The sequence below is a fragment of the Danio rerio genome, chromosome 4 (assembly GCF_049306965.1).
Source record: "Danio rerio strain Tuebingen ecotype United States chromosome 4, GRCz12tu, whole genome shotgun sequence".
NCBI lineage: Eukaryota > Metazoa > Chordata > Actinopteri > Cypriniformes > Danionidae > Danio > Danio rerio.
The window spans coordinates 17,217,170-17,244,142 of NC_133179.1; the positions used below are offsets into that span (position 1 = coordinate 17,217,170).

The window sequence follows — 26,973 nt, forward strand, 5'->3', positions numbered from 1 at the left end:
ATCTATCTATCTATCTATCTATCTATCTATCTATCTATCTATCTATCTATCTATCTATCTATCTATCTTTCTATCTATCTATCTATCTATCTATCTATCTATCTATCTATCTATCTATCAGTCTACATATAATTATGTCAGCAGGGAGACAGCAATGGATATTAGATTTGTTTACTTAAGTTTACTTCTTGCCTATATATAATTCCATATATTCATTCATTTTCCTTTAGCTTAGTCCCTTATTTATCAGGAGTGAACCGCCATGTCCATATAAAATAATTAATTTAAAAGTTTTTTTTTTTCTTATAATATGTTTTAATTTCAAATAATTCACATGGTGGCAAAGATGAAGTTCAACAGTTCACTAAAATCTTCAGTGGGCATTCTCTGGGATTTGAACCCCCAATTTTCATGTTGCAAGCACCACGCTGAACTTGATCCTACATCATCTACAGCACTTTCTAGTTTGCTAATGCCATTTACTGACAAAAGCTTATGTGGCATTAACAATAACAATATGTGCGTTATGGCTTCAGTTTCCAGGGACTTGAGCTCACAACCTTCATGTTGCATGTATGAGCTACCAATATAAAGTATTATTTCCAGCTTGTTTAATGATATTTACTGGCATGTGCTCATATGACGTTAGAAATATGAGGATCATAGGTTCAATTCCCAGGAAACTGAACTCACAACCTTCATTTTGCAAGCATCAAGAGCAGCATTAAAACCATTAATTGTCTATTCCTGCATCTAGCTTGACTAATGTTGTTTGACTGTGGCATTGACTATGTGAGGGTAATGGGTTCAATTCCAAAGACAGGTATGTGCCACAAATTTGAATATTGAGAGAGAGTCCTTTTATTTCAATAATTATCTTTTAAAAAGTGAAACTTCTGTGTTATTTTAGTTCACTATACAAAGTGAAATATTTGAAATATTTATGGATTAAAGATTAACAATGTTGGCGATGTTTTGATCAAATGTTGACAACTGTAGTGTGACCATTTTGCTTCTTTTCCCCTGTCCACCAGAAAGATGAACATGTTCAACATTGTAGCTCTCTGTGTCTCAATCTAGTCCATTATTTAATGGAAAGCCTGAAATTGCCTCATTCTGGCCTAGTAGGCTTCAGAATCATGGGATAGACCTTCATTAAGGAGGAAAAGTCTGAAAAAGCAATTCCAAATAAAGCTGGATGCTCTCAGAGTGCAGTATCTATGTTAGTAGAGTGTTAAGAGGAAAATGTGGCTGGAAAAGGTGCACAAGTATGACCTCAGCCTTGAGAGGATTGACAAGCGAGGGCAACTGAGGCTGGTGTCAGAGCATCAAGAACCACCACATACAGAAGTCTGCATGACATGGGTTACAGCTGTAGAACTCCATGTGTCAAGCCACACCCAAACCAAATATCATGTGTTGGGCTAAAGAAAAAAGTACTGGTCTGTTTCCCTCTTTTCAGATGAATGCCAATTTTGTATTTCATTTGGAAATCAAGATCCCAGAGTCTGGAGAAACACAAAAGTCAATCTGCTTAATGTCCAGTGTGAAGGTTCCACAGTCAGTGATGGTTTGGAGAGCCATGTCAGACAGTATGCTAATATGGGTCCATTGTCTTTTATCAAGTCTACAGTCGACGCAATTCTACACCAGGACGTTTTAGAGCACTTCATGATTCTGCTGCCAACAAGCTTTTTGGAGAGGATTTTATTTTCCAGCAGAACTTGGCACCTGCACACAGTGCCAAAGCTACCAGTACCTGGTTTAAGGACCATGGTATCCCTGCTCTTAATTGACTGAAAACACCCCGTTAAATCCCATTGAAAATCTATGAGCTATTGTCAAGAGGAAGATGAGACAACATAGACCCCAAAATACAGACTAGCTGAAGGTGATATCGAAGCAACTTGTAAACCCCTCAACTGTGTCAAAGCCTGATCGCCTACATGCCACACCGCCTTGTTGCTGTAATTAGTGCAAAGGGAGGCCCAACAAAGTACTGAAGGACATAATGCAGTACATTAACACACTTTTAGTTTCTTTTTTTTATTGGTCACATGAAATATTCATTTTTTTTAAAATACTGGATTTGAGGTTTTTTATTTTTAATCTATAAGCATTAAAACTGAAAAATGAAGACTTGAAGTATTTCACTTTGTGTGTAGTGAACTAAAATAACACACACGTTTTACTTTTTGAAATAAATTATTGAAATAAATGGACTTTCTCTTGATATTCTAATTTTTGGCACATACCTGTATAACTGAAAAATTTGTGTTGCAAGCTCCATGCTCCATTCAGCCACAATAGCACCAACCCTTGACTGTTAACCGATCTTGGTTGTTTAATGTTATTAATGAACTTAATTCCACTTTGGTTTTATGTGAATGACATGGGGTTCACATCCCAGGAACTGAACTCTATTGCTTTATCCAAGCTTTAATAAGCTTTAATTTAAGCGTTATTGTTATTTACATGGTATAAGTGAACTAAGAAGGCTAAAAGGCGACAGAGGTTTAAATCTCAAGAAGTGCTTAAATGCTAAAACGTTTATATTAAATGCAATGCATTTGTTTGACAGCACACTTTTAGCAATCCAGTAGAATCTAGAGAAACCTACTGGCAGCAGTTTGCAAGTAACTTACTGTAAATAAGTATTTACAACACCATTTATCTTGCAGTATAAGTATTTACAGAGTTGAATGTATATCTTTACTGTAAAATATACAGTAATTTTCACTATGCAACTTTAAAACACAGTAACATACTGCATAACTGAAAATGACATAAAAATTGAGTTGAAACAACACAACTCTTAAGTTGTTAATGGGACAACTTCATTATTTTAAGTTCAATCCATTTAAAATTGTAAAAACTTAATCGATTTGTGTTGAAACAACATGAAATGTGTGGAACCCAGCATTTGTTTTTAGAGTGTACAGTAAAATACAGTTAATATTAAAGTTAAATACTGTGTAAGTTACAAATATATGCTCATAACAAGTGCAATCATCACAAGTTACATTTATTGAGGAACAAGTAAAAAGTACAATATGTAAAAAAATACAAAACCTGCTTCATATATCTCTAGTAATGTGAATACAAAGTGCATAGCTACGATACATGCCTGTAGCACTACAACTAAAGGACTAGTCTAAGCAAAGGGATTCGGGCAATAGAAACCCTCAAACAAAAGTATAAAAATAGTCAAATAAAATAGCTATACTTAGCAAACACACACACACACACGCGCGCGCACACACACAAACGTGTTTAACAGCTGTCCAGTCCTGAAGTTCTCCATAATATTTAGTGAATTTCGGCATACCGTCGGTGTGAAAGCATTTCAGTCCGTCCGTATTGCAGTGTTGTAAGGACAAGTCAGCCCTGTACGACAAACTCTGATGAGTTTTAAAAAGAAAAAAAGACCACAAGACAAATAAATATGAAATAAATAAGACAAAAAGAGTATTCAAAATAGCCATTGTTCAGTCTTACATATCTTATATTTACAAATAACGCCGTCATAGAGATGACACCATTTCCCCGTGTAGCTGCTTCACCTGAACAGATGTCTCCACAAATTTCATTCATGTCATTCTGTGATCTGGCATATTCACACTTAAACCACAAGCTGCCACCATCAAAATACCCATTTCAAAACTGAGCAGATATTAAATAAGACAGAATTCAAATTAATGTGCAATCGAGTGTTATTTTTTTAAACGAAGCTCTCTAGCGCCACCCCCTGGAATCAAACAGAAGTATGTGTGCTTCAACATTTTTTTTTACAATCCAAGACAGCCAAGGCTATCATAAACAATACAATTATAAAGGCAGGACAGACCATATAGGGGAAAACGCATGAATACTCCTTATATATGAAAGCTTATAATGAAAATGTACATTGGTTCAGCTTTTCGGTATCTGAAAAAGTTTTCCCTGGAAAAAAAAGGAGAAATAAAATTAAATTAAATAAGAACATGTGCTCAAATCTTTCATGACACTAAAAAAGAAGTCATTACAAGAATACTGTATTTACAAAAGGCAAGGAGGAAGAGATAGAGGTATATGAACAAGTATATAAGAGGAATAGCAAAAAATCATTGGGCTTTTTGGCTTTCAATGAGACAATATTGAAAATATCCAATTCTTAATAAGAATTAAACCCCTGTATTCATTAAACAGCAGCCAATTTTCATTTTTGTTCTTTTCTTGAATTATCTACAAAAATATATTGGGACCGTCTCAAAATGTGCCCAAATTGTTATCGCTGCAACATGGTTGCATAAAGAAATAAAATCTTCCATGCAAATGTCATGCAGATTTTCATCAAGACAATAGTTTCCTTCATGCTCGACGCTGATCTCTTCCAAATACCTCAAATCTACACTTTTTGGATATTTACATTAATACACTGAATACAAGAGTGTTGATAACCAGGCATTATTTTTGGTTGGCCGTGCCCAGTCTGCCTCAGCACCAGAGAAATATGGACCCAGATCAGTCTCAATAATAATACATTTACGGAAATAAAATTAACACGCGCACAACACAATTCACATAAAAAAAAAAAACTATTCGTTAATAAATGTGCAAATCTAATTCATAAATTCAAAACACAATTCATAAATGCGCAAATCTAATTCGTAAATTTAAAACACAATTCATTAATGCGCAAATCCAATTAGGAAATCCAAAAGACAATTCATAAATGCGCAAATTTAAAACACAATTTATAAATGAGCAAATCCAATTCGTAAATTTAAAACACAATTTATAAATGAGCAAATCCAATTCGTAAATCCAAAACACAATTCATAAATGTGCAAATTCAATTCGTAAATTTAAAACACAATTTATAAATGCGCAAATCCAATTCGTAAATCCAAAACACAATTCATAAATGTGCAAATTCAATTCGTAAATTTAAAACACAATTTATAAATGCGCAAATCCAATTCGTAAATCCAAAACACAATTCATAAATGTGCAAATTCAATTCGTAAATTTAAAACACAATTCATAAATGCGCAAATTCAATTCGTAAATTTAAAATACAATTCATAAATGAGCAAATTCATTTCGTAAATTTAAAACACAATTTATAAATGCGCAAATTCAATTCGTAAATTTAAAACACAATTCATAAATGCGCAAATTCAATTCGTAAATTTAAAATACAATTCATAAATGCGCAAATTCAATTCGTAAATTTAAAACACAATTCATAAATGCGCAAATTCAATTCGTAAATTTAAAATACAATTCATAAATGAGCAAATTCAGTTCGTAAATCCAAAACACAAATTTATAAATGCGCAAATCCAATTCGTAAATCCAAAACATAATTCATAAATGCGCAAATCCAATTTGTAAATTTAAAACACAATATATCAACGCGCAAATCCAATTCGTAAATCCAAAACACAATTTATTAACGCGCAAATCCAATTCGGAAATCCGAAACACAATTCATAAATGCACAAATCCAATTTGTAAATTTAAAACACAATTTATTAACCCACAAATCCAATTCGTAAATCCAAAACACAATTCATAAATGCGCAAATCCAATTCGTAAATTTAAAACACAATTTATTAACTTGCAAATCCAATTCATTAATCCAGAACACAATTCATAAATGCGCAAATCCATTTCATAAATTCACAAGTAAAAATCTAATATATTTCAAATGCATCTCACCTACGTTTATACATTTATGTATAACAAATATTCTTCTTAAATGTTTGCATTATTGAAATTATCATTTGGATTTGTGCATTCATGAATTGTTATTGTTATTTATGAATTGTGCTGTGCGTGTATGAATTTTATTTGGTAAATGCATTATTCCTGAGACTGATCTGACTCCATAGAGAAACGCTGTCTGGAGAAACATTTGTAGTAAAACACTAGGAGAGGAGTTGAGTTTGTTGCTGAATACAGGCAGACTGAGCCAAAATTAGGAATTAAAGTGACAGTTCACCTCAAAATTATTATTTAATCTCCTCTACATCATTCTGTTTCTGGTTTACAACATAATTTTGACAATAATCACTTTGTTTTTTTTCAAAAAGTGTTTGCAATAAACAATTTTAAGGTGACCTGTCCCTTTAAACATAACCTCGTCTCACATACACACAGAAAAAGAAAAAAAAGATTCCCTAAATATTGGCTATACATCCCAGCAGAAATGGTGGAACATCAGCTAAATGCTGCAGAGGAAGTGCCTAGAAGAAGTGCACAGTGGTGCTCGCCGCTACAAAAGTGACAGTGTAGGATTGTGTTCACTGTCCAAGTCTATTCTCCACATTTCTATGCAAGATGTACGTAAATCCAGCATTCTGTGTTTGAGTGGGATCGCAAAACAAACAAACAAATTCCTCATGTCTACAGAAGAACTCAATCTGAACTGGAATAACATGGTACCAGACTCCGGAAAACAACGAAGCCAGTTCAGTTTAATAAATAAAGGCTGGAAATAAAAAAGAAAGAAAGAGGAAAAGACGGAGAGAAAAAGATCCAGCTGCTCTTGAATTGAAAGGCAATCTGAGAGAACGTCTTTGAGAGTGTCGGACTCTCCAAGGCTTCCTAAGAATGCCAAGTCAGTACCCTAACAAGGCGGCATCACCACTCCTCGTCCACTTCCTGCTCTATTTTGATTTGTGGCGGCTGGATTTCCTGACTGCTCGGCACTTCCTCTTTCTCCAGTTCTCCATCATCCTCGTCCTCCTCCTCCTCTTCTTCTTCTTCCTCTTGCTCCTGCTCTTGTTTTTTCTGGCAGCAGGGTTTGTAGAGATGCGGGTCGATCAGAACCTCCCCGAAACGACCTTTGTAGATGATGCCGCAACACACCCGCTGCCTGGACAGATCATTTCAATTGCAAGTATTAATTATGATCAATGGCATTGTAAAATATGACACTATTATTAGAGGTTTTGGGTCTTTTAGAATAGTAAAAATTCAAAATGTGAACGCATTTATTTTAATTAAAACTCTTGTGTGGCAATTTAGATGTCTTTACAGTCACTTCATACTTTAGACTTATTAGGTTATATAAAAGAGTATTTTAAGCATATTAAAGTTGCAGTACGTAAAATAGGCGACGCAGTTGCGCAGTAGGTAGTGCTGTCGCCTCACAACAAGAAGGTCACTGGTTTGAGCCTCGGCTGGGACAGTTGGCATTTCTGTGTGGAGTTTGCATGTTCTCCCTGCATTTGCGTGGGTTTCCTATGGGTGCTCCAGTTTCCCCCTCCGTCCAAAGACACAGGTGCGGTACAGGTGAATTGGGTAGGCTAAATTGTCCATAGTGTATGAGCGTGAATGAGTGTGTATAGATGATTCCTAGAGATGGGTTGCAGCTGCAAGGGCATCTGCTGCGTAAAGCATATGCTATACAAGTTGGTGGTTCATTCCGCTGTGACGACTGCAGATAAATAAAGAGACTAAGCTGAATGTAAAATGAATGAATGAAAATGTAAGTTTGACACCCAGTGGTTGATCTAGGTATTGCACACCTGGTTCAAAACACATGCAAGTGCAGGTTGCCAGATTGATGACACCGACAGCAGTGTGCCTGACTATCGAGCCTATAGGCTGATTTAAACCGTTTTCTAAATAAAAGCAAAGACAAGTGATAGAAGGAATATTTTCAATATAATATTTTCTGTCATAACCAACACCTGAAATTTAGACACGAAACTAAATATTAGAAACGGCATCTATTTCTTGCAGCTGAACAACAGACAACTATGACAATGATCAGCTCAGGTACACCTCGTACTTTATTCAGTGTTAAATGCTAATCATGTGAGTTTAAATGCCATTTTGCATGACATGTATTGCCATACTACTGAAAGCAGCAGCAGTTCACCTCGGATCTTGAAAACAAAGTGCATTTATAAACAAAGTACAACTTTTAAACTGGGACTCAGTGCAAGCCAACACATATCAGTGATTCAGCATCTACAGTTAAGTTAAAGAGGGTTAATATGTGTTAATTAGATTGAGACACCCTTTTCCCCTGGAAACTATAGTAAGCCCCCCTCCACATTTAATGATATTATCACTTGTATAAGTTTGCTGTAGGTATGTCAAAAAAGATGGTTTGTTTGTTACTATATCTAGATATGTTTATGCACAAATAATAGCCTAATGTAAAATATAAAAGCAAATTTGTATAAGGTGCACCTTGCGGTATTAAGGAGTTGTCGTCTGCAAATGTCTTATTAATTTGAACTTCAGTGCTGATAATACACTGTGGCTGGGTCAGGGACTCTTTGAAAATGAAATAAAACTCTAGTTTAGGTAACTGTCTTGGTGTTTCCAGTCTCTTGCGTCTCATTTCGGAGGCTGCTGCTGTCCACCGAAGGTCCCATTTTGGATGCGGATGCACACTTTGAGAGCCTTTCTGACTAAATGAATGAAATACAGTGTTTTCAACCAAGGCAACCCTGAGTGCTGAAATATAATTGGCTAAACTGTTACTAAGCAGGTTAAATGACCAAAACAAAGACAGACGTTCTGGCACTTAGCACACATTTTCAAAGCAATATATAGCATTGCTTTCCAGGTAAACAAGAATGTTCACCTAGCATGTTTCTTAAACATCTGCAAACATATTATGGTGTTTTTATACTTTAGAAAAGTCAAAAAGTTAAATATAATAATATAATATAATATAATATAATATAATATAATATAATATAATATAATATAATATAATATATCAATAACCCATTACACACTTGTTTAAAGCAATGCATTTTGGTATGCCTCAGAATTCTTTTGTTTTATAATTTAGTTACAAACAAATATACAAACTAAAATAAAAAGTACTCATGGTCAGCATAACATTACTAGTAAAAAAAAAAAAAAGTACATTTTCGCAAATATTCTATCAGAAAGTAACTAAGTGAAGCGTGAAAATTAACCCGTGTCAATTAAGGTGGAAAAAAATGGTATTTTCCGATAAAACACACTACTATAGTCTTCAATTTTTAATCGTCTTTTCAATTATAAGTAATATTTATGATGATAAAAGGTCAAATCCTTACCTCTTCCAGTATGTGAGGTCTAGAAATGAGAAGACTGGAGAGCGGGCAGAGCCGGGAGTCAACTCAGAGTCAGAGCCTTCATCCGATTGGTTACTGTAGCTGGGTGACTGGGCGGGGCTTGCACTGGAGGTGGTGCTGTGAGCGTCTGAATCTGTTAACAGACAGGGATCACGTTAAAGGTTATTACAGCAAGATGTAAACAGCACTTTCAGGTTCATTTGTAACTGAAATACGAGTTTTTTTTGACTCACTGTGTCTCTTGAGTTCTTTCTGAACTCTGCTGATCTGGCTCGGTCGGATCCGTCTGGACAGGGATTTGACTTTCTTTGACTTCACTGTTGTTTTCAGACTGGGTCCCCCTCGAGCATCAACCACCTGAGAAAAATCGATAACACAAAATAAATAAAAGTATTTTTAATTAAATTTGAGTTATAAGCATAATAATAAATACATTCATATTATATTATATTATATTATATTATATTATATTATATTATATTATATTATATTATATTATATTATATTAATATATTATATTTATATATTATTATATTATATTATATTATATTATATTATATTATATTATATTATATTATATTCAAATAAGGTAAACGATGTTTAGTTGTGAATGTACCAAAAATCATGTTGCACTACTTATTTTATTTTTCAACCTTATATACCTCTTTTGCACAATAGTACTTGTATGGAATTTTGGTCCAGATGGATTCAGAATATAACTTCAACCTAATGTCTTGTGCTATTAAACTTTAAGATTATTTATTGTAAATATTGCTTCCACATCCCCTTTTTCCTGTAAATACTTTTGGTATAGATAAGGTAAAAGGACATGTTCATCTGTTATTGTCATGAAGAAATTGGGGGGGGGGGGGGGTAAATTGGAAAAGCTGTTTATATTTATGATTATGTTTATTAATGTACATATTGATGTACATATGTCCAAACATGTAGCATAATGACAACAAAGCTCAACTTGACTTGTTTTAGGCTTTACATTTTGGTATTACTCAGAATTATTTGTATTTTCATATATATATATAATTTAATTGCAAACAAAACTATGTACAGTATATAATACTACTAATTTACTTTTCAACATGATCATATATTATACATATTTACTGTATATTATATAATTTTATGCAGTAATAAATACATTATAAACATACATTTATTATTATTAGTGCATTATCATTACTATTATTAATACTGTGAAGCTAATTATTATGTTACATGCAAAACAAACACGTGATCTTCTTCCCCAGCTGATCCTCCTTTATCCACTGTAGCTGCACTTCACTTGTTCCCTGAGAGTCGTTCAGTCTAAGAGCAACATATACTGAAATCTCCACTGAAAAAACGTCAGTGTGATAAACAAGGAGTTTGACGGAGCTTACGTGATTCCAGTTCTTCTTGGATCCGACAGGCAGCTTCTTCCAGCGTTTCACCAGCAGGACACAAGCGTTGCAGATTTCACCAGAGCGAGTCTCGCTTAAACTGTAAAAGTATACCATTGTAGCTGTAGTAAGATTATGCAAATCAATCCATTTCTCACGTTACAAACAAACAAAAGCATACACTTCACATTCAACCGGCACTCAGATTCAGCACTCGGTGGAATATAGCCAGAACGTAAAGGGAGAGTTCATCCAAACATGAGTTATGTCCCAAATGACACACTATATATGCACTTATACACTAATCCATGTAGTGTATTAGATAAGTGTCATCCCAAATGTAACAATATTTTTGTCTGCTAAATGAATATTCAAACCTTTCATGTTTAACAGTTTCCAAATTAGTGTAAAAAAATAAACTAAACAGCAAATAGTAACTGTCACGAGTACAACCGCATTCACCACAGGGGGGCAGCATAATCACTTACGTTAAGTAAATAATCAAATCTCAGCACCAGTAGCTCCTCCCCTTTACACTACATCAACAAATCGGCATCCATTAAGTGTGTGATCATCCTTCTGTTTATCAGTTGTCAGCTAAATAAATACATACCCATGTATTTATAAAGCACTTATTATTACTTTTAGATTTTTCAGTGTTGATGACCTCTTTATAGTACAAAAACGGCATAGAACAGTGATAGAAATGGCAAAATGGCATAAAAAAGTACAATATATGCAATCTGCAAATGGTCTATAGCAGCGGTGCTTAAAGCTGTTCCTGCACATTTCAGTAGCAACCAGGGCCAGGGGGGGGGACTCCTTTTCAGCCCTAGACTTTCAAGACCCGCCCACCTTAGTTCACGACTGACTATAATACAATAACGTCATTTCCAATTTACTATCACGTCTTTTTCAAGAAAACAGCTGCTTTGAATTTCAAATGTTCAACAACATTAACAGTATCATAGGTCTTACTTGCAAAATGAAAAAAATTAAAAATTAATTGCTGTACGGTGTGGTTGAACTCAGGTTGGCGGCGGCGTTACGCAATGTGCTGACTATTGGACCACAACGGCGATGTTACGCTGGTGCGTTTGGAATTATAAATAAATACTGCACTGCTATCTGCAAGACTCTTGACTACGGTATTTATTAAGGGCTTTAGTCTTTTTCTCCCCTTTTTAGATTTCCGATCAAGTTATGTCGGATTTATTAATGTAGTGAATCATCTGATTTTCATTGAGCAGGTGTAATATTCATTATTTTTAATTATTCAAATTCTTATTTTCACTAAGATGCCGCTGTTTGGGTTTGAATGATAGTTACATCATCATTAACCTGCAGGCTGCATTTTACTCATGGGGCTGCGAGAAAATAAATGCAAAGAGTGGAGCTGCGGCAAAATAATGAATAAATAGAGTAAGGCTATGGTCAAATAAATGAATAAATGAAAAAGTGTGACTGCGGAGAGGGCAAGCAGCTAGGGACACCGGCCCTCGCGCCCAAAAAACGCACTGGCCCACCAGGAGTTCTCAGGAATTCTTAGCCAATCCGGGTCTGCTTGCAACCCATATCAAACACACCTGCCTGTAATTATAAAGTGCTATTCAGGTCCTAATTAATTGGTTCAGGTGTGTCTGATCAGGGTTCAAGCTGAAATCTGTTGGAAGGTAGAATTCTAGGAACAGGGTAGGGAAACCCTTGGTCTATGGGAGGGGTGTCAAAACTCGGTCCTGGAGGGCCGCTGTCCTGCATAGTTTAGCTCCAACTTCCTCTGATACACCTGCCAGGAAGTCTAGTATACATTGAAAGAGCTTTATTAACTGGTTCAGGTGTGTTTAATTGAGGTTGGAACTAAAATATGCAGGACACCGGCCCTCCAGGACCGAGTTTGGACATGCCTGGTCTATGGTTTCAAACTTGACTGAGTTTCTTTCTTCTGTTAACAGACAAGAGAAGATATGATGAATGTTGGAAACATGTAGCCATTTAATTCTTTAGTAGGTTTAAGATTAAATACTATGGAAGTCAATGGCTGCTGCTTTCCAACATTCTTCGAAATATCTTCTTTTCAGTGCAGTGGAGGAAAGAAATTCATAAAGGTTTAAAGAAACAAGTACATTAGGAGTGAATGGTCGTTTTCTTGGAGGTGAACCACACTGATATAAATTTGGCAAAAGTATAGGAGGATGGCGCACTCACCCAAAGCAGCTCTGAAAGTCTCTCTCATAGCGTTTGCTGTCGGTGAAGCGAGAGCTGGAGGATTTTGCCCTGCAGATGCAGCATCCATCAAGGCTGCGGTACATCTTCGGCTTGTGAAAGCCAAACATCTGAAAACAAAAAAAAAGGGTTTCAGTACTTCTGCTGATTGACAGAGATTTTCTGATATTTGTTAGAATAGAATGATTTTGGAGATTTGTTTGGTGCATACCTGTTGTATTAATTTGTATTAGTTTCAGACCTTTTCAGGGATCTTCAATAAAGTCATAAAGTTGTTCAAGTTGCAAAGTCATACTTTTATTAGAAATAAAAAATGTTTTGTAACATTTTAAATGACTTCACTGTCAGTATTGATCAATTTATTGAAGAAAACTGTATTCATATTTGTATATATTATAGTATTATTATATAGTAATAACTATAACTTATAGTATTATTATTATTATTATATGATGTAAATTATAGTATAAATGAAATTTTAAAGTACATATAAAAGAAAAGTGGTAATTATATAGTAGTTAATATTATTCCTCAATATTATTTTTCCATATTTTTGATAAAATAAATGAAGCCTTAGTGAACATCACAGACTTCACTGAAAACAAATGGTGTGCAGACTAAAAACAATCTTGACAAACAGCATGAACATTCCACAAAGAATCAAATAACAGACTGAATTAAATGCGAAAGGTGCAAGACAAAAGTCAGAAATAATATTTTTCTGCAAAACACTCCTATCTTTTTTTTGTTTTACAAACGGTTTAATAAGTGTAGTTAATAATATAATGACACATTTACTAATAATGTTATAACAACAACATTCAAATCTACTAATAATTTACATTCACACATTTGGCAGATGCTGAAATCCAAAGCAACTTACATATCATTAAAGGCAAAGATTTATTACTATAATTATTAGTTCTTGCTTTTCTTGCATGGGAATCAAAGCCACGTGATCTACCAGCTGAGCTTCAAGAAGGCTAGAAGAGCTACAGTACAGGTTATTTAGATGTAGGCTATATACAAGTTTGATTTATTGTATATTTTAGATTTAAATTGGAATAATCTGAATAAATCTAGTCATTGAAATAATAGTTTAAACTAGCAAATGAAAATATTACTCATATTTTAGGTATATATTGTATATTATTCATATTGCATAATTGTAATACTCTGATGCACACACTTAAAATACACACATTTTAATTATACAAAAAAACATTTAAAGTACGTTGTCTCAGTATTATTAGTTTGGTCCAATTCTAACAATATTTTATAAATATTAAGTTAATATTTTGAACAAAAAAGAGTGTGCGTGTGTGTGCGTGGGTTATCATCAGTCATCATCATCGCGTCAGCAGGATCAGATCTTAATGGACTGGAGCTGCTCTTATATAACAGGGTGCTGATGATGGAGCAGGACAGTCACCGGTGACGGACAGCAGCACTTTCATTTATTACAGAAGAAAGAAAAAACATCTGTATAAGCTTATCTGAAGCCTTTCATCGTGTATATACATGTTTTTTTAGATAGCCTAAATGTTACCATAGCCTACTATTGAAACATGTTTGTACAGTATAAGAGTTGAACGGGCGCTTGACTGTATATTCTGCCTCTGACGCAATTCAAACATGGCAACGCGTTTGAGAAGAGAGGAGGGGCAGAAAAATGGGGGCAAGAAAGTAATGCGATGCCGTCGCGGAAACCTCGACCAAAAGTGAATTCAACACGCTTAAATGTGTCACCTAAAGTTACCCATATCATATAATAACCGCATAATTAATATTTTGCGGCGTTTAGACGCACGGCCGTCCGCGCACTGCAGTGAAATGGTGCGCGCGTCCCGCTGTATTCACCGCCCACCAGCTCGCGCGGAAGCATGGCACGCCACACGGCATCTTTAAACACACACATTCAGCAGGTTTTCGCCGCAGTTTGCCAATAAAACGACCTCTGCTCTGTGCGAGGAATCAATTCGCAGGGTTTCCCTGATGTTAGACGTGTCTAATAAAGACAGCCAGCTGAAGGAAAGCGCTCTCCTCGTCCGCTGCTCTTTGTTTTCCGCGCGGCTCTGCGTCAGTGGCTCGTGCGCCTCCATGCTTCGCGCTCGAGACTGTAAACACATGCTGTCCGCGTAACAACTTCACCCAAGGACACAGAGCGCGACTAAACTCCCATTTGCAAGTTTATTTCATCAACAGGACGATTTAAGACACTTTTAAACACTCCAGCGCAATACTAAAACATCGATTTTATTAGCTCCACGATTAAATGCGTCAGTGACACCGCCTCCATCTCTCATGAAATGAATCTTTAAGACTACCACAGCTAGTTTTTATAAACGTCGACCTCTTTTGAGTTCCAGAAGCAGAAGTTTGTAAACGCATGTTGACGAGCTTGTGAAAATGCGGGTTTGTTTTGAAGCACACCCACCAACAGGAGTGAACAGACCACACGCAGTCACAAGGATAGTTCACTATCCCAAGTTCAAATCGAGTATAAACAGCGAAACTTGTCCTAAATGCGCGCAATGTGACGCCACGTTCGCGTTTATTAGATATTTCGTGTACATCTTATAATTCGCGCACCTATTTATTGGGTTTTTAAACGGAATACGAATGCAAATGTCCTATTTTTAAAAGCTCTTTCTATCTAAACAATCATCCAGAGCGTGTTTCTAATACGCCTAAGTTCTGTTATAAAGAAAATAAATCAATTCCGGCGTCAAATGTATCGATTTAGCCATAAAACACTTAACAGCAGCGATCCCCTGTAAAGGATGCGAGCGCCCTAAAATGTGATGCGCGGTATGAGCAGCCTCACCATCAAGTGTAAACACTGAACTTATCGCGCTTTTACCCTGAAGTAAAAGCTGAAAGTGTTTCGGCAAGCCTCCAAAGTCATCTTTCTGTTACACTGCTGACGAATGCGACAGCTTTCGCCCTGTCACACAACTTCTTTCCTCTCGAAAGGCGATGACATCTTCTGCACGCGTAAAAACTCCCAAGTTACTTTTACCCAAAAAGCCTTTTTATTCTTACCTCGACTTGGAGCAGTAGAAGTCAAACCACACAGCGAAATCCAAGAGTTACAGGCGTTACTCATTTAACAATGCGCCACTCGTTACTGTCTCACTTTCTGTCTGAGTGTAGTAAAATGTTTACGCATGCGCCGACGGCCATCCACCATTTTCTGAATTTCTTCAATCAACCTCATTTGCATACGCCGCTGACGTTTGACTGCGTCTGCATTCTATTGCCCATATAAGGAAGAGAAAATTACGCGGGAAACGTGGGCGGGTCCGGTTGCTAGGGGCAGCAGCCAGTGCTCTGCGATCCCGGTGGGCGGAGTTACGAGCTACTACTACGAGCAGAGCAGAGCAGATGTCGGAACAAACGCAGCAGCACATCCTTCAGCTCGGCAGCCATGAGCACATGTCGGCAGCTGCGGCTCTTCTGCATCTCAAAAGGTCGAGCTTGCGCTGTTTGGACACTCTGCTGCGCAAGTACTGAAAACACTGGAGGAGTTGAACGATATTAGACCTTATAAATGTAACACTTTCATAAAAACGCAGAAGAATTTTGGAGCAAGAAATGATTCCCTGAAGCAGTCATGTCAAGTGTAACGTTATATAGGCTATAGAGAGTGTGCTGTTTTGTTTGTAACTCAGTGTTTGTTTGTTTATAATATCCTATTCAAATATTTGTTAATCAATCAGTCAATAAATAAATAAATAAATAAATAAAAACTGTGCAAGCAGCTTGCAAAAAATAGTTCATCTTTAATTGTTTATAATGATACACTCAAATATGCCCACTTGTATACTATATAAAAGGCGAAAACAGTGTTTGAGAGGAGAATGACTATTTATTACCCTCCAAAAATAACATTGGCTGAAAACTATGCATTTAGGATGAGCCGAAACAGCACAATTCTCTAGTTTTTTTGGAACAACTTAATTATTTTATGTTCAACCCACTTATATTTGCAAAACTATCAAGTAAACTTAATTCATTCATGTTGTCCCAACACAAACTGAACCCAGCATTTTTACAGTGTAGATGAAGCAGATTAACTGTTCTGGTCTTCTCAACTTACATCAAACAAACTGATATATTAAGTTAAACGTTATATAACTTAGTTAAAACTTTATTAACTTATTAAAATAATATAAATATAAAAAGAAATATATAATCATTATTGTCATGACTTTGTCATTATTTTTAGTGTAAAATAAAAACAACATGCTAATATACAACTGTAAGCAGCTTGCAAAAAAACTTTTCACCCTCAAATATGCCCACTTGTATACTAGGTGAAAACAGTGTAGAGAATGACTATTTATTACTCTCCAAAAACAAGCTGAAGCAACACAATTATTGAGGTTTTTTTGAACAACTTCATATTTTATGTTCAATCCACTTAAATTTGTAAAAACTAAGTGTGTTAACTTAATTCCTATATGTTGTCCCAACACAAACTGAACCCAGCATTTTTTACAGTGTACTCCAAAAAAAGAGAGCACTTAAACAAATTACTTTGACTTGTTACAATTAAACGAATTAGGTTTGACAAACTTAATTTATGACTGTTTTCATAGTAAATTCATTTAGTTTTTCTTTAGGTGTAACAAGTTTTAGTCATTTTTTATGGCAAGTATTGTTTACAATTACACTGTAAAACCCAACAGTCAACTTTATCAGATGAAATGAGTGTAGTTAACTCAAAATATACTGAAAGTTCATTCTAGTCATTTGAAAAGAGTTTTGAACTCAGTGTTGAGGGTAATGGGTTAATTAAATTCCTCATTACTTCAGCATAAATGGATTAAGTTCACAGCACTCATTAGGGTTAGTTTTTCCTTTAACTTTAATAATTAATTATCTTAACTTTTTGGGTTTTACAGTATAGTAAACATTAATTTGCCACAAAACATAAAAGTGTTATTATTATATTAACATGGGATGGAAATCATTTTTACTGTAATTAAAGATTTTTTTACTATTATTACTATTTTATTAACAATATTATATTGAATGATCTGAACTGTTCCATTCTTGTTTTCCTAAATAAATTCCTAAAACTTGCTACAATAAAGAATTTATTACTGTCAAACTTAATTCATTTAACTGTAACAAGTCAAAGTAATTTGTTTTCACTTTTTACAGTGCAGCTAAATCAGATTAACTGTTCTAGTCTTCTTAACTTACATCAATCAAACTAATATATTAAGTTCAACTTTGCATAACTTATTCGTTAAAACTTTATTTACTTATTAAAATAATATATGCATAGAAAGTAATATAAAATCATTAGTTGTCATAATTTTTTAGTGTATGTCCAATATATATATATATACATACATTTATTTATATAGTGAACCTTACTGACTCATACTAGCGATAATGTTGATTTTTATCTGTATTATCCCTTGAGGATTTGTGAATAGAAGTGAAGCCATAGATCCCATGACAGTGAAAACAAGAATAGTTTCCATTTCATTTTTACTATACCCTTTTATACTGTATAGAGCACACTTAAAAAAAATCTTACATTGTATACCAAAGGGGGTTAAGTTGGTTCGAAAGACCCAACCCCACTAATAAAAGGTTCAGAATTTGTCCCATACATAAGCTCATTTGTCATATTTTGCCTGCTATTCCTTCTTAAATTATGGAAATAACCCAAATAAGTAGGCTTTTATTGAATGCAAACAATAATTTTTCATGAGTCCAACATCCAACTGTGCAAGAAAACACACAAATCATCTTTCACTACAAGCAACTTTTATTCTGAATCTTGGACCTTATTCTTGAAAAAAAAAACAAATGAAAATGTTTGAAGCACCGAAGGTTTATTTTGATGGTCATGTTGACTTTTTGTCAATAACTTTTAATTATAAACTTTTTTTCTTTTTCTTTTTTGTTTTTTTCTTTTTTTTTTTACAAAAAAAAAAATTTTTCAGATGGCAAAAATCTGATATCTGATCCGATTCAAAATCTGGCCAGTTTGTTATTTACCCCCCCAAAAAAATGACAATAGGCTACAGTTTGTCTGTTTGTTTTAATTCAAAACTTTAACAGACTGCTTTTTTCCACTGATGTATGATGTAATGGATTTGTATTTTTAAAAAAAAACTTTTTTTTTATTCATATTTCTTTATTCTAATTGTTTAGCAAATGTTTTTGGTACCTAAAAAGTGTGGTTATGACAGTGTGGCAGTATGTAAACCTGATAATTAAATAGAAAATAAGGTGAATAACTGCAAAACGTCCATTTTTGGAGAAAAAAAAGAACCACCCTTTTCACTAGGCTGGCTACTGGCCTGTATACAGTATAATTTGAGATGTGGCATATTTATAATTTACTAAATTGCTAATTCCTATATTTATTAGTAAATTCATGCAAAATAAGTTCATGTCCTCTGTATAGTACATATACACATATACAGAGACCCAGGTTACTTTTTTCCTTAGCAGAACATTTTAAGACATTTATCCGTTAAAGATTTTCTAGCTAAAACTGTGGTTCTTGGTGATGTATTACATACAAGTCAATCCAGGACCAAAAAACATACACAGCCAAAACAAAGTTACAACCAGCGATAGATACACTGAGGTCTTATGAAGTGAAGAAGTAAAACGTTTAGCATGTACAAGTATCTGAAAATCATTTACACCTTTATTACCTTTAATCCAGAGTCTCAACGAACAGTCCTGAGCATCATGAGCCACAGATATTAATGTAGTTTTGCCTGTACATTAGAAAAATATATACTTATTGAATTGAACAAAATTAATTTTAGTATGTCCAACTTCATTTGTTTAAGTTAAGCCTATATAAATTGTTTGCAACCACTTACCTTACCTCTTCTTATACTTTCATTGTGCCAGTAACTGTTTACTTTTACGAACTGCCAAGCATCATTTTCTGAACTGCTAAGAACCACCGTTTCACACACAGATAAACTTCTTTAATGTCCTTCGAAAGAAAAAAGTTAATAGTAAACTCAATTTGTTAGGGGTAGACTATTTCTTTAAAATGTATTTGTGATCACAAATCAAACAAGAGAGACACCCAAACTTTGCTTCTTACCTTTATGTACATTGTAAAACCCAAAAAGTGAAGGTAACTCAAACCATTTGAGGAAACCGATTGCAACAAACCATTTAAGTTCAAAAACTAACCCTAATGAGTGCTGTGAACTTAATCCATTTGAGTAAATGAAGCAATTTGAGCACAGTAAAACCCAATAAATGAAGAGAACTTAAACCAACTGAGTACTGTAAAACCTAATAAGTTACGGCAGCTCAAACCGTTAGAGAAGACCGATCGCAACAAACCATTTGAGTAAAAAAAAAAAAAAAATCCATACGAGTACTGTGAAATTCCTCCATTTAAGTTGAAGTAATGAGGTATTTAATGAACTCATTACCTTCAACACTTCAAGAGTTCAAAACTCTTTTCAAATGACTAGAATGAACTTAAATGAACTTAAACATAACTTAATGAACTTAAATGAACTTAAGAATGAACTTAAATGAACTTAAACAGTGCATTTTGAGTTAACTACACTCATTTCATTTGCTCAAGTAGACTGTTGGGTTTTACAGTGCACTGTAAATGTTGTCTATACACATATAGGTAGTGATGTCACCACTGTAGACAATCTGTAAGTAGCTAAATAGGTTTCCGTTATAAAAATGCCTTCTATGAGCCAAGAGCGAAGCATTTATCCTACAGATGCCATCAGCGTGTCCCTAAAACTAAAAATAAAGCTCCACAAGGAATGACTCTTCATAGAGGAATGTTCTCTAGGACCTGAGTGCTGTCCTGGAATATCATGCATGCCGAAATAATGTCGACACACACCACTCATCATCAACATCACACGTGACTCAAATACAGATTTATGTACGGAGCACTTTTAATGAGCTGCTTCACAAATATAAACATGACGGAGAAACCCGGGAGCATTTCATAATATGATCAACGCTTTTATACAGGGAATAAACTGATGCAACGAGACGGAAAGAATCTAGAAGAGGAACCAATTCATTTACAGCAACAGTACTTCTTCTCCAAGATCTACATAAAAAAAAAACATGTCGCATGCATCAGCACCGCAAACAGGTGGACAGTTCCCTCATGGACTTTTTTACACAAGATGAGGAGGGATTCGACACTATACACACACTCCGAACCCATGATAAAGTAGTTTACCTAAAATAAATAAATGATTCAGTGTAAGCTTACTGCAACCCCAAGATAATCGACCAGTGTCTCAAAAGATTCCTCTGAAAATAAATACTTACAAACAATCCGAGTTACTATAAAAGAAATATAGAAATGAAATAAAACACACAGGTTAAGTGTTCGCATACATACGGATTAAATGCAGAGCGTCTTAAAAACAAAAAGAAATGTTAAGTGACCGAAAGCCATTTTTAATCCTGCAACAATTGTCAATTTCATTCAGAAGGATTAAAACTGCTCATAAAATAAAATGAGTTTTACTTAATCACTAAGCGTTGTGCAAGTTCTGTAGTAATCAACTCGGATTAACAAAGTAATACGCTTAATTAAGTGGTAAATACTAGGGTTTACACCCCACAGGATACTGTATATTGAAGGTTTATGGCAAATAAGGGCTCGTTATTGCTTTGAATGATTTCCAGTGTTTCTTTCTTGAACGTAAGCCAGTTGAAACCCACCGAAGTAGCTAAGAATGAAGTTAATACTCATTGGCAAAATAAACATCTCCTTAAAGTGTTCAACCAGACCGCATGGATCACAAATTTCGTAACATACAGCGATTCACATCCTATAGGAATGACCATTTTCTTTGAAAATTCTGTATGAACAGCCTTAAAACAGGAACTATTACTCGCCAACAAACAGCATCAGTTTAAACAGCTAAAGTTCATATAAACACTCGAAGTTGGGTGAATTCGTCAAGTATAATCACTTTGATTCTGATTAACTGAACATAACAGGTCCGTACTAAGGCTCCTCAGCAGTTGTCAAAATAGTGTTTTATAAAGTCAGAGCATGATCTGAAGCAGATGCGACTCGATCGCAGACAAACGACCACAGGTTTTCGAAAGCTAAATAAATCCACAGGTCTTCTTAAAACGTTCGGCTAGAAAGAGCACGACTCCAAATACTGCTACAAAACACACGTCTGAAGTTCAGAGTTCATTTCTTTGGGGGCGAAGAAGAGTCTTCAGTCAATCTCCGCAAAAAAAACAACAAAAAAAACCCAGCAAACTTGTAATACGGTTTCAGTCCTGAAGATGGCCTGAAGCAGTCTGAGTTTGAACTTCGCCACGCTGAATTACAGCTCGACGCTTTTTGTAAGCGAAGTCTCCAGGGTAATGGGGAAATCATGTAGCGTTTCTAAGACGCCGAGGAGAGAGCTTACGGTGAGTTTGTCTCGAAGTAAAGCGTTTTCTTCGTACATACGCGTGATGACCGGGCTTTCAGCCAGTAGAGGGAGCCACTGGGGTAATAATCGGTCTCTGTGGGTGAGCAAAAAACACATAAACAGACGTTAAAACACTGCGATTTTGTAATAAACTGGATTATTTAAAAATAAAAAAAAATTTCTGCATATATCCTATCAAAATAAAATGAACTAGCATGTGTGTGTCCTGACCTCGCGCCGAGGCAAACTAGCAGCTGGAATTTGCCGTCTTTGCCGATGTTGCGTGGCATGTTGTTGATGGCGTTGACGTATCGACAGAGTGATTCGCTATTCAGGCTGAGAGGCTCGGGGGATTCTTGCAGGTCTCCAGTTTGATCTCTGTTCTCCATAAACGCTACTATTCTCTCTGTACAACACACAAACACAGATTGATTAGTAACCTAAAAACATCATTAAATATGCAGTCGAAGAATTATTAGCCCCCCGTATACATTTTTACCCAATTTCTGTTTAACAGAGAGAAGTTTTTTTTTAACTCATTTCTAAAAATAATAGTTTTAATAACTATTTTTTTAATAACTGATTTATTGATATTTGCCATGATGACAGTAAATAATATTTTACAAGATATTTTTATATACTATAATTTAGCTTAAAGTGCAATTTAAAGGCTTAACTAGGTTCATTAGGTTAACTAGTCCAGTATCATTTGGGAAATATTTGAAAAAAGAAATTTCACAGAAAGGCTAATAATTTTGACTGTCTATTTAATGTAGGTATTTTAAACGTAACAGCAAACACAAATTATACACAAATTCAGTTCTTAAACTAAATTTCTAAAAGATTTAAAAGAAAAGGTCAATTTAATGAATGAAACAGCTTTGTATGAACATTTACTTTACAAATTATAGGACAAGGACAAAGCAGGAGTTTCTGTGTGTTTCGCAGTTTGGAAAGACGTTTGTTCTTAAGTGACAATGTCTTTTCATGTAACAATAATTTAAACATTTAATTCTTTTTCTTCATTGTTATTATTATTATTATTATTATTATTAATTAGTTTTTAATCTACTTGGCTCTCTTTTCCTCCTAATTTAGTATATATTTTTTATATTAACTGCTGTATATGTTCCGGTTTAAAAAAAATAGGCCTACTCGTATTAACCTGTAACATGTATTTATAATACTTTGTCATGTATCGGATGAAATCAATAAAAACTTTAATCACAAAAAAAAATTCTACAGCATAATAATAAGGGGGAGGATGTAAAAACCAAAATACATAAATGTCTTCTTTGCTAAATAATAAATTCCTAAATTATCAATTAAAAGGAATCAACTGTATATATACTTATTACTTAAATAAACCTCAAATAAGCAACCTGCATATATTAAAAAAGCAGCTATATTAAGATTTTTGAGATTTGTAGGACTAAATTATTTTTAAAACTCTATAAAATTTCTATTCTACACTAAATTAAACTTCTAAAAAACTAATAAATAAACAACTGTATTAGTAATAGCCACTGTTATTCTTTTAAGACGTCAAAACAAACTACAATTAATAATCTGTTCTTACCAAAGAAATCCCAAACAAAGACATTTTTCTGGAAGATTCGAGCAGAGCGAAACCCATGGTGGAAAAACTGCTCCAGCGCCCAAACAAGACCACCTTCTCCACACAGCAGAACCGTGAGACTGCCCCGCTGAAAAACAACACAAAAGATATAACAGAGAAAATACAAACAAAGGTGGAAAACATGTAGTGTAATATATAAGCAGATAAGTCATACCTCTTTCTCTGGTTTGTGGAAATGTTTAATTATATTGTTGACTGCTTCACCGATAGATTCCTGGATCTGAACGGTTGTTGGTTCTGAAGAAAGGAGGAGGAGGATTACATTTTACAAGAGGAAACTTATTTTATTTCTCTAAATGAACGAATAGCACTTCACATTCATAATTAGTTAAATAGATCTTAATCATGTTAAATCTATACCCTAATAAAACTAATATTTCTTTTCATTCATTTTTTATTTTACATTTTAAAAATTGTTCGCATAAGATCACATCAGCAGTGATTTGACTTCAGAATTAAACACTCTACATTTATATATTAATTATGGTCAACCATTAATAGAGCTTTTCAAAAGTCATTCATTACAGGTAAATAGTGTAACCCTTTACAAAACATGCTCTGATATTAATACAAACACAGAAGAATATATGTTAAAGGAAGCTGGAAACCTGTAACCATTGAACTCCATAGCATTTGTTTTTCTTACTATTGAAGTCAGTGGTTACCCGTTTTAACATATTTTAAAATATCTTCTTCCATGTTCAACAGAAATAAAGAAACTCATAAATGTAAATAAATAGTGAGTTGATGTGAGGTGAATAAATAGTAAGTTTGGGAACTGTCCTTTTAACCTATTTGACCTTTAAAGCACAGAAACAAATGTACCAAAATATTACAAATTGTAAATAATGATAATAATAAAGTTAACATTATAAACTCTTGTAAGCAAAACAAAGTCTATTTACAAATAATTTAACACTTTTCACTTAAATACCACAAAGATTAAATACTGCATTTTCAACAGGCTTCCGTAATTCTGTCATTAAACTCCTAAGAAGAACAACATTTGGTAGATAGTGTAATATAGATTTATGTACAAAAATAAGTTTGTTTGTTTTTTGCTAAAATGCATGCTGTTTGTATAAAAACAACCAAAACTTACAATTAAAAAGAAGAAAACTGCCTATCGGTAAGCAGAAGAGTACATTTGTGTAATGCTACATTTAAACCACTAGACGTCACTATAAGCCCAAGATAAATTTCCAGCCCCCCATACGAAAATTAGAAGACTTAAAGGGATAGTACACTGAAAAAAAATCATCATTTACACACACTTAATATTTACATTTACTTACACTTAATATTCATCTATAATATTTACTCTTATACTGAACATTTACTCACTCAGTTCTAAACACAATAGAAGATATTCCGAAGAGTGCTAGAAAAAAGAAGCCATTAACAATAATAGGAAAAACAATAACTAAGGAAATCAATGGTTACCGGTTTTTAACATTCTTCAAAATATCTTCTTTTATGTTCAATGGAAAAAAACTCTAACAGGTTTAGAACAAGGGAAGTAAATGATGTCAGAATTTTAATTTCTGGGTGAACTATTCATTTAAAAAAATAAATAAACAGAATCCAGACTGACTGTTTCCTTTTCCGGTGAGTGAAGTGATGCTGATTCTCCGGATCTGGGAGGGCGACCTCTGGAGCGGTGGTGTTTTAGACCCTCGACCTCCTTCATCATCGCCGCAAGGCACCACAAACTCTCCAATCAGCACTCGCTCCAGACTGCCATCATCCACACCCTTTCCCAGCCACCGGCCACAGGGAAACCTGCAGGAAGACCACCAGAAAATGAGTCACAAAAACATAGACAAGACTATGACATATAAAAAAAAAAAAGTTTCTTCTTATCTTAATTCTCAAACATGACCATTATTAATTCCTATCACATATTAGAGCTAATCTTTTACTAAATGTTGTTCTGTTCACTACAGAGACACCAATATTTGATCCATTTATAAAAGATAAATCACTGTCTGAGCATCTGAGATTAGGCATGAATATAAACACTACCTTTATGATTTTCAATAGCATTAGAGCTCACTGTGAGAGTATATTGGTAGCATTGTTTTGTTCACTTTAGGCATCTGATAGTGTGTTTGGAATTAGAAACTGAGCTTAACAATTGTGTTGAGAGGCTGAAAAAGGCCGTACTTGTATGTGTGTCCGGTGATCTCATTGCGGACCATGACGCAATCAACCAGCCACTTGGCCAGCAAGCCGGAGTTATCATGACCCAGCTGAACAGTGGTCAGCTTGCCCAGATTCTGGCACTGTGAACCAAGAGAGAGAGAGAGAGAGAGAGAGAGAGAGAGAGAGAAAGAGATCATGTGTTTGAGAAGAAGGTGAACATCGGATGAACACTGAGATGAAGGTGAAGGGGTGTACAATATATATTGCCGGGTTTGAACATTGTAAAAAAATTTTACAACTTACAGCGCTAAAAAAAATAGGGAATGAAGACAGCTAAAACTCAAAAAAAAAAAACCTCAAATATATATATATATATATATATATAAAGCTTTCTGGTGAGTAAATAGAATAAATAGACAAGCACAAACATTTTAGGAACAAAATAAGAGGAAAAAATTCTAATAAGTGTTTGAATACATGTTTACCAAAACTAGAAATATAAATTAATGTATGATATGTTTGTAACTAAACTAACTTAAATATTTACATACATATAAATATGAAAATATTTAATATTTGTATATTCAAGCAATATAAAATATGTATACAAAAAGTGTCTAATAATGAATAATGTGATACTATTGGATATCACTGTATGTGATAATGTGATACCATTAAATAATGTGCATAATAAAAATAATAATGAAGTAAATAAATAAATCAAATTATTATTAATAATCATTTAAAAGTATTTATTATAGTTTTATTATAATTCAAGTATAAATTAAATAAGGTTACAAATAAATATTATTTTTTAAAAGTTTAATGCAAAAAATATTACATTTGTATATATTTTGATGAGACATTTATATTAGTTATGTTATGTTATGTTATGTTATGTTATGTTATGTTATGTTATGTTATGTTATGTTATGATTAATAAAAAATATGGACGATAATTTAGCATTTTCATGTCAATCTACATCAGTGGTGTCAAACCCAATTCCTGGAGGGCTGCAATTCTGCATAGGCTGTTTCTAAATATGCGCTCTCAGCAATC

At 34.2% G+C, this 26,973-nt stretch overlaps 2 protein-coding genes across 9 annotated transcripts in view; both read right to left on the minus strand.

The window, feature by feature from the left end:
• Positions 1-6,511: 6,511 nt before the first annotated feature.
• Positions 6,512-15,774, minus strand: sinhcaf (SIN3-HDAC complex associated factor). Its single transcript, NM_001025531.1, has 6 exons — positions 15,744-15,774; positions 12,681-12,808; positions 10,476-10,575; positions 9,312-9,435; positions 9,061-9,211; positions 6,512-6,866 (listed from the first exon to the last, which is right to left on the minus strand). The coding sequence occupies exons 2-6, from the start codon at positions 12,806-12,808 to the stop codon at positions 6,632-6,634; spliced, it is 738 nt and encodes a 245-aa protein (NP_001020702.1). The 5' UTR covers positions 15,744-15,774; the 3' UTR covers positions 6,512-6,631.
• A 4,833-nt stretch (positions 15,775-20,607) lies between these two features.
• The window catches only part of dennd5b (DENN/MADD domain containing 5B), a 57,462-nt gene continuing 51,096 nt past the window's right edge, over positions 20,608-26,973 (minus strand). For all 8 annotated transcript variants that reach the window (XM_009300252.5, XM_073945604.1, XM_073945603.1 and 5 more), the window contains 6 exon segments: positions 25,935-26,053; positions 25,363-25,550; positions 23,923-24,005; positions 23,709-23,835; positions 22,361-22,535; positions 20,608-22,223 (listed from right to left, as the gene is read on the minus strand). In XM_009300252.5, coding sequence (XP_009298527.1) covers positions 22,040-22,223; positions 22,361-22,535; positions 23,709-23,835; positions 23,923-24,005; positions 25,363-25,550; positions 25,935-26,053 — 876 coding nt within the window. In that variant the 3' untranslated portion in view covers positions 20,608-22,039.

What these genes read in the sequence shown, in the direction of transcription:
- sinhcaf (NM_001025531.1), bottom strand. Translation starts at nt 12,808, where the DNA reads ATGTTTGGCTTTCACAAGCCGAAGATGTACCGCAGCCTTGATGGATGC. An exon ending in GACTTTCAGAGCTGCTTTGG is followed by an intron (nt 10,576 to 12,680) that starts GTGAGTGCGCCA and finishes ATACTTTTACAG; the next exon opens with TTTAAGCGAGACTCGCTCTG. An exon ending in GACCTCACATACTGGAAGAG is followed by an intron (nt 6,867 to 9,060) that starts GTAAGGATTTGA and finishes TGATCTGTCCAG; the next exon opens with GCAGCGGGTGTGTTGCGGCA.